We start from the raw sequence: 9,007 nt of genomic DNA, 5'->3' as shown, positions 1-9,007 counted from the left end.
TATGCAAGAAATATTTGCCCAGTCCAATATCGTGGAGAGTTTTCCCACTGTTTTATTTTAGTTTCATATATGAGGTCTTAGATTTAGATCTATTTTTAGTTTTTTAAAAGACAGAGATACTGCATTGCCCAGAGAGTCTCGAACTCCTGAGCTCAAGCCATTCTCCCATCTTGGCCTCCCAAAGCGCTGGGATTACAAGTGTGAGCCACTATGCCCAGCTTAGACTTACATCTTTAATCCATTTTGGTTTGATGATTGTATAAGGTAAGAAATAGAGGCCTGGTTTCATTCTTCTGCATGTGGATATCCAGTTTCCCCAGCAGCTCTTAATGACGAGACTGTCATTACCCCATTGCATGTGCTTCGCACCTTCATAGAGAATGAGTTCACTGCAGATGTATGAATTGGTTTCTGGGTTTCTGTTCTGTTCCACTGGGCTACGTGTCTGTTTTTAATCACAGTGCCATGCTGTTCTGGTTACTACAGGTGTAGAGGGTAACTTGAAATTAGATAATGTAATTCCCCCAGCTTTGTTTTGGCTCAGGTTAGCTTTGGATATTCTGAGCCTATATATTTTAGGATTCTTTTTTTATTCTTATTTCTGTGAAGAATGTCATTGCTTTTTGCAGAATTGTGGAGGTTCCACACTGGTGGTCTGAGATCAGTCCTGAAGGAATTCTCTAGATTAATGGACAGAGACTCACTTCTTCACTTACTTTCCCACAAATGAAGTCTGTCTCTCTGTGCTAAGCTGCCTGGAGCTGGGATAGGAGTGATACAAGCACCCCTGTGGCCATGACCTCTGGGACAGCACTAAGTCTGTCCAGATGGCACTAGGAGTTGCAGTCCTTGTGACCTAGACAGGCTTTCAGGTTGATTAAGGATTCCAGACTATTTTATCCCATGGCAGCCAGGCTTTCACCACTCAAGTTCCAACCACGGGGATGAATAATTCCCCTATGGTTGGGGCTAGTCTAAATGTTTTTTCTGTGGATGGGCTTTGGGTGGATTCAGCTTTGTTTTGCGTTCTGCTATGACGAGGCGGCACTGAGTTCAGGCAAAGTCCCACAGCTGCTGTGCTCTCCCTTCCCCAAGCACGTAGCCTCTCTCCTTGCCACAGGTTCACAGTGGTGGCATCAACAATTCAAGACTGTCTTTTCTATGCTGTTCAGTGCCTCTTTCACTGATATGACATTAAAACCACATCATATGAACATTCAAATAATTTTCAGTTCTTATGGAGGTGCTTTTTTATTTAGATAGTTGCTAAAGTTGTTATTCCTGTGGGGAGCACAATTGGCAGAGACTTCTATTTGTGACTGCATACATCCTGAATCACAGTCTTATCTGGAGTAATAGGCAAATGTAAAAACAAAGAAACCAACAAAACAAAACAAAAACCTCTTTCCACTGCCTGAGGATCTTCATCTTCATATGCTTCATATGCTTCTATGTCATCAAGAGGTGTTCCTTCAGATTTTCCAAGTGTCACTCACAGAGCCATTCTTGCTGTCTAATGGACACTGTGAGAACCTGTGCTGGAAATGCCTCCCTGGCTCACCCTACAAACTAGCTTCAAGATCCTTCCCTTTACAGCAGTCATGAGGCCAGACTGAAAGAAAGACACATGAAGCTCCTGTTTCAGTGTCATGTTGCTGTCTATGAGCAATCCCATGATTCAGCAAGATTTCTTGCATTCTCATAGATACCTTGGGGCCCTCCAAGTGTTGCTGTGGTTGCATTAATGCCCCGGGAATCTACTGAGTGTGGTGAGCATGGGGTGATGCCCCAACAATGTTTCTCAGACTGCCTGAGGGGAACACTGGAACTTCTAACTCATCAGCCCAGTGATGCAACACTCCTAATGGGGAGAGGACGGGGCACAGGGAACTGTGGCTATTCTGTATCTCAAGGTTTCTATAAAACGGATCTTCAGAGAAAAGCAGGAGAACACCAGCAAATGCAAATACACAACGTATGGCTCAGGGTGAAGCTATACTTCACAATGCAGAGGCCCCAGACCTATCAATGGGCAAACAATTATTTCAAAGGCCAGATATGCGCTCCTCACAAAGGGACTAGAACTTGCAGACAGCTTGTAAAAGCCATAAGGAAACTGACTGTACTATTATGTTTCTCACTGTACACTGTTAAGATATTTGCCAAAAACATTCACCAGAAAAATACTTTTCCATTTATGAGATTATTACAATGGCAATTTACCAAGACCTAACAATGAATAGTGAAAAATATGAACTGTTCTTCTAAAGCTGGGGAGAAAGAGTATGTGGTATTTATGCCCATTCTTATTATCTGCATAATGTGACCTTTAAAAGTATTTCTCAAAGTGTTTATGTTTATGGGAGCAAATAAAGTATTCAACAATGGTTAGAAAGTTCACAAAAACCGTACAAACTCACATATTGTCAACTGTCATTTTCTCAAAGACCTTGCATAAGTGCTTATTGCACACAGCCACATCACTCCCAAACTTGACGACAAGAAGAATGGCTCCGAAGACAATCCTCTTCCAGTTGGATGGACAAAGGTTGATATTAGCACACTCTAGAAGTCTTTTTATGTATACCTGGAAAACAGAGCACTGGCCTTTGATTTAGCTCAGTTAGAGTGCTCTGATAAGAATTCTTATGAAAAACCAGAATACTTCTGGTTTTGACCAGAAAGTAGATGCCTTTTATTCTCATGTTCTACAGAGACTTTGTTTCATCAGGTTAAGTAAGGGGCCATATCACAATCATAGCCCAAATATTTCTGCTACCTACTCTGCCCAGCGGGGGTAGATTAACACATCCAAGGAAGAATGAATGGAGGGCAGTAGCTCTCAATCACAACATACATGAGAACTGCCTGGGGATACACCCTGGGACTCAGTTTAGACCTGCAATGGCACACACTCCTGCCCATGAACCAGGTGGTCTTGTTACTGCTCTTCATTCCAAGCCATCCACATGCTCTGGATGTGTGCATACTGCGTGCGCATGTGTGCACTGAAGTGTGGGGGGAGAAATCAGAAATCCCTCCTGCTGCCTTTAATAATAATTGTTCTGTAATGAGAAACGCAAGGCAACATTTAAGCCATAATGATGATTTAACTCAAATGTGTGTATTTGCTTTCATAAGTTTCTCTTAAAGTTCTGAGATAATTTCAGAAACCTACTTTCATTTAAAATCAGGAACATACTACCCAGTTTACAAAATCAATTTCTTTCTTTTTTTTTTTTTTGGAAATAGAGCCCTGCTCTCTTGCCTAGGCTGAAGTACACTGCCTTGATCTCAGGTCACTGCACTCTGCCTCCTGAGTTCAAGCACTTCTCCTGCCTCAGTCTCCCAAGTGGCTGGGACTACAGGGGTGTGCCACCATACCTGGCTAATTTTTGTATTTTTGGTAGAGACAGGGTTTAACCACATTGGCCAGGCCACTCTACAAGACCAATTTCTAAAGATGCTTTATAAATAGAAAATATCTTACCAAACTTATGATTACTAAGTAAGCTTCTACCTTTTTGGCATTGCACAGAGTACGCATAAATTTGAAAATGATTTTGTGTGTAGGATCATACGTGAAGTATTCTTCCGGAACCTCTCCTCGCTGAAAGAAGAAAGGATGCAAAGTTAGTATCCTTTGAAGAGAAAACCTGAAGTGCTCTTAAGACAGCAGTGTTCACATTTGTCAACATGTATCATTTACAATAATTTTGATTGGGGAGGTGTCTTTTAGTTTTTACAATAAGAACAGTGGGATCTTTAAATACCATAATGATTTAATACTCATCAACGTTCTCTTAAAAATCATATGAGCTAAAGTTCAGAAAATTTTTGCCCTTTTTCCTCTTTGCCCCACATAATTCTATCCAAATGTAAGCTACTCTTAGGCTTTAATGTCTTACTGATGGTATGTCATTTTCTGCAATAAACTTTGAGAAAATACAGTTTCCTGTAACCATGAGGCTCTAAGCCTATGCTGTTAAATACAATAGTCACTAGCCACATCTGGCTATTATGTACTTGAGGAAGTACATTTTTAAATTTTTATAACATGTAGGTTGATTTAAACTTAAATTATTTTTAACTCTCTTCATAAAAGTCACACTTCTGTGTTAAAAGTATTTACATATACTCATATTGCTTGATGCTACTAATAACTGTCTTTTAAAAGATACATTTTTTGTTATTTCGATAGTAGATTTACTCATACTAGTTCACTAAACAGAGCTGCAGATCAGTTCTTATTCTAATACATTCTTTTTACAACATCTAAGATGATTAAATGCAACACGAAATGGGGAGGATTTAAAGATGGCTTTGACATCAGCATGAAACAAATACAAGTCTATAACAAAAATACAACCTCAATAAAAGTGCCACTTACATGAAGTGGGAATATACGTTCATCAAATATTTCCAAAGTTCTATTTTCATCTCTACAAAATAAGAATGTGCATTACTTCAAAAACTGTGAATATCGTAGTATAATACCTTTTTAGTATAATAATGCCTCCTATGTGCTTTGGTGTTTACTTCACCAAAGCAAACATTTTTACAAATTCTTCTCCTGGATCCTGAACTGCAGAATGTTACCCGACCTCTTCTTCCTCAGCACATCATATCCTGTACTGTGAAGTCTTTTTCACAATAACCAGTCAGAACTGCCTATAGGTATTGACCCTCCCTAACAGGCAATGGCAATAAACCAAACATATTTTCTCTCTTCTTAACCACACATTGAAACACAAGAATGTTTTACAAAGCAGTAGTGGTGGGCAATAAAGTCTTTAGGACTTCAATAAATGTACATGTGATTCTGATTTCCTAGCTTCCTTTCTTTTTAGTCCCCTGTAGTATACTTTCATGATGAATTTATTTATTTTCTGTTGTTTGAATTAAAAACTCATCTGCCCTTTTATTTTAAAAGAGGCTAGTCTTTGATTAACTTTAAATTTTATAAAACTAATGCATTGTGCCTGTGTGATAAACCAGTGGTTCTCCCAATGTGCTCTGTGGACCTCTGGGGATCCCGAAGACCCTTTCTGAGAAGGCCTAAGAGGTCAACATGGTTTTCTTTTGTTTTTCTTTGTTTTGTTTTTTTGTTTTTGTTTTTCTGAGATGGAGTTTCACTCTTGTTGCCCAGGCTGGAGTGCAATGGTGGGATCTTGGCTCACTGCAACCTTCATCTCCCAGGTTCGGGTGATTCTCCTGCCTCAGCCTCCTGAGTAGCTGGGATTATGGGCGCCTACTACCACGCTACCTTTTGTATTTTTAGTAGAAATGGGGTTTCACCATGCTGGCAAGGCTGGTCGTGAACTCCTGACCTCAGGTGATCCATCTGCTTGGCCTCTTAAAGTGCTGGGATTACAGGCCTGAGTCACTGTGTCTGCTGGACACTGTTCTGATAATTATACTAATTCAACCTCAGAAAGTTGATACAAATTTTTTTTTTGAATTAAGAAAGTAATACAAAGACACTGATTACTTTTTCATAGACACTTGCCATAACTGTATAAAAGCAAAAGTGGATAAAGCTGCTGGTTTCTCAGCCTAAATCAAGACAGTGGTACCAATTACACCGGTAGTAATTCTGTTCTTTATTGTTCCTTACAGTTAAAAAGCAGTCTAAAGTACTTAAGAATATCTTTGTTGAGGCGGTAAAAATTAATGGTGTTACTAAATCTTGACATGTCTCTTTAGTATTCTGAATCAGTAGAAAGCTAAGAAGAAGCACTTCTGCTGACTGCAGTACAGTTGTGTTTAAAAAAATTCATGATTTAATTGTGAGCAGAACAATCACTTTTTACACAGACATCATTTTTATTTAAAAGTACTACTGTGCCGGTGCATTGGTTCATCCCTCTAAAATCCAAACCCTTTGGGAGACCAAAGCAGGCAGATCGCTTGAGCTCCTTCAGAAGTTCGAGAGTAGCTTGGGAAGCATGGTGAAACTCTGTCTCTACCAAAAATACACAAAAATTAGCCAGACGTGGTGTCACACCTCTGTGGTCCCAGCTACACAGGAGTCTGAGGTGAATTGCTTGAGGTGGGATCATGCCAATGTACTACAGCCAAGTGACAGAGTGAGACTCAGTCTAAAAAAAAAAAAGGACAACTATCATTCTCAAAAATAAATGAACTGAGGTTGTCACTTCAAGGAAAATAAGCACGTGTTCCCAATGATAAATTAAGCTTTCCTGAGGACTTTGAAAATCTCACTCCTTCTACTGTAGGCTTGACAGCTTTTCAATACTTAACGACTTAAAATAATATTGGTGGTTAAAAGTGATTTTTGACACAATAAAACATAAACCAATATATTCCAAATAACTAATGCATGATAGTATAAATGCAAGTATGGGGGGAAGATCCATTTACCATGCAAGACAGATTAGTGAGTGCTGACCAAATAAATTTATTAATATGTATAATACCACTGCAACTAATTTTAAAAAGTAGCACTTGCCAAGTTTTCACTTACTATTAAATACACACAGCTGTCTCAAAGCTTTAAAAATGCACCTTTTACCAACTACATATTTGCATGAGATTAGGTCATGTCATTGCTTCCCTTTTTTGACTACAGGCATGCACTATCACGCCCAGCTATTTTTTGTATTTTTAGTAGTGATGGGTTTCACCATGGTGGTCAGGCTGGTCTCAACCTTCTGACCTCAAATGAATCTGCCCACCTTGGCCTCTCCAAAGTGCTAGGATTACAGGTGCCTCCCACCACACCTGGCCATCTTATTGCTTCTTAAAGCAAATTGCAGAAAAAGACCTAGAGAATCCAGCTGTCTTCTATTAAGTGCGACATTCGAGGTTTTCAATAATATAAATATATGACGCACTTTTTACTCAACTTTTTGTTGTAGAAAATCTATTTTCTCATTAAAAATTTTATGTTAACAATATTGTTCTCAAGGAGTATTTTCTGTTGTCACAACCTGGGTCATGGGTTATTACTGACATCTACTTGGTACAGGCCACCAGTGCTGCTAAACCTTCTGCAATGCACAGGACAGTCCTCGTGACAAAGCGTTATCTAGATCAAGATAGCAACAGTGGTAAGGCTGTGAAATCTAAACTAAAAATAGATTTTGAAAAAAATCTCAATTTTATAGTTCTATGACCATAAATATCAATATCATCAATATAAATACATACTCTTTGAGATTCCCAATCATTTAAGAATTAAAAGTGTTAAGGACCAAAGAAAACACAAATAATTTGCTTGGATATTTTAGTAGGCTCAATACAGCTCATGATGTCTAGAGCTGCGACCTAAAGAGCTTGATAGCTTGCAAAGTAATTAGCCAGAATAACAAGACAGTTTTTAAAAAAGCTCACCTTTTCTTGATAAGATAATATATCTCTAAGGCCACACTGTGGAAGGAAAAACATTCATAACAATAGATGTTATCATTTGTTAGGTCTGAAGACATTTTTTTAAAAGGGTGTGGTGGAAACTCTCCTAGCGGCCCTGAAATTAAAACCTTCTAGTTCAGAACAGTACCATAAAGGCACTTTCTTATTTTCATTTATTGGGTTTTAGCAAAAATATGAGAACAAAAATGCAAGGAAATACAATACACTATTAGAAAACGTATTTCTGTAGATGATTATAATACATAAATAATAACATATTTCCCCGTTATATGTTCTTCTACCCACAAAACCTTTCATCATATGAAATTTATTTTATGTATTTATTTACTGTGTGACCCAGAGTCTTGCTCTGTAGCCCAGCGCAACCTTGGCTCACCACAACCTCCAACTGCCAAGTTCAAGCAATTCTCATGCTTCAGCCTCCCAAGTAGCTGAGACTACAGGTTGGTGCCACTATGCCCGGCTAAGTTTTGTATTTTTAGTAGGGATGGGGTTTTGCCATGATGGTCAGGTTGATCTCACACTCCTGGCCTCAAGTGATCTGCCTGCCTCAGCCTCCCAAAGTGCTGGGATTACAGCTTGAGCCGCCAAACCATGACTCATGCAATTTATATCTATGTGTACATTATGTTTAAATTTCAGCCACACAGTAGTGGTTTCTTTTTTAAGATGTTAGGCCCTGCATTTTAGTTTAGTTCACTGTCTCCTACCCACCCATTTTTAAAATTATTTCCCAAAAAATGCATAACATAATGAAAGTGCTTTATAACAAATAAAATTATTTAAAATTGCTTTTGCATAATTATTAGAAAATGTATGAGTAAACAAGCTCACAAGACATCAATGACAGGTACAGCAATCCTAAAATAAGCAGTGCTAACAAGGTAGTATAGCATGAAACAGTGTAATATCAATGGCAGGTATCTTCAGCTAGTTTAACTGAAATATTTATGAACAGATAGAACTCTTCAGATATATGTAACTGTATTCCTAAGTTACCCACTGATGCTGTGTATCAGAAAACAAGAGGTTCTCTTACGTAAGTTATGTGCTTCCATTTGCCCTCAGCATCTACAATGAGGCTCAAAATAACTGAGGGAAGGCAAATCTCAATTTTAGTAATAGCACTTTTTAAAAAGCCTGTAAAATTAGCACTTCAGATGGATATGCCTATAGTGCTTCAAGTAGTTTTCATCTCTGAAATAATTTTAAAATCACAGAATTTGAAGTTATATGCTGGAAAGGACCAATGATCTTACAAGACATTTAATCCAACACTCATTTTACAGGTCAGGGAAACAAATCTTTAAACTGACTTGCCCAAGGTCCCAACAAACAGGAGCAGTTTCTTGCCCTAAACTCAAATTAGGCAGTGGTTCTAAATTTTGCTGCACATTAAAATCACCTGAGAAGCTTTAATAACTGCCTCATTTTCAATAATTAGCATTGGATATAACTTTGGCCATCAGGGTTGTTGGTAAAAGTTTCCCAGGTGATTTCAATGTTCAGCAAAATTTGAAATGATTGAGTTGGGGTGAAAATCAGAATCTTCTGGGATGTTTTCCTTCACATAAAGATGCTATGTTTTCCTAAAAGGCTTCTCAGTGCCTGG

At 38.4% G+C, this 9,007-nt stretch overlaps 1 protein-coding gene across 1 annotated transcript; it reads right to left on the bottom strand.

The window, feature by feature from the left end:
* Positions 1-1,235: 1,235 nt before the first annotated feature.
* On the bottom strand, positions 1,236-7,800 carry LOC116537213 (cyclin-Y-like protein 2). Its single transcript, XM_032259273.1, has 4 exons — positions 7,357-7,800; positions 4,391-4,442; positions 3,491-3,610; positions 1,236-2,587 (listed from the first exon to the last, which is right to left on the bottom strand). Exons 1-4 carry the CDS (start codon positions 7,449-7,451, stop codon positions 2,417-2,419), a joined length of 438 nt encoding a protein of 145 aa, XP_032115164.1. The 5' UTR covers positions 7,452-7,800; the 3' UTR covers positions 1,236-2,416.
* Between the last annotated feature and the right edge of the window lie 1,207 nt (positions 7,801-9,007).

The sequence above is a fragment of the Sapajus apella genome, unplaced genomic scaffold, assembly GCF_009761245.1.
Source record: "Sapajus apella isolate SASKATOON/1434 unplaced genomic scaffold, GSC_monkey_1.0 scaffold107, whole genome shotgun sequence".
Taxonomy (NCBI): domain Eukaryota; kingdom Metazoa; phylum Chordata; class Mammalia; order Primates; family Cebidae; genus Sapajus; species Sapajus apella.
This window is presented reverse-complemented; position numbering and strand designations above follow the sequence as displayed.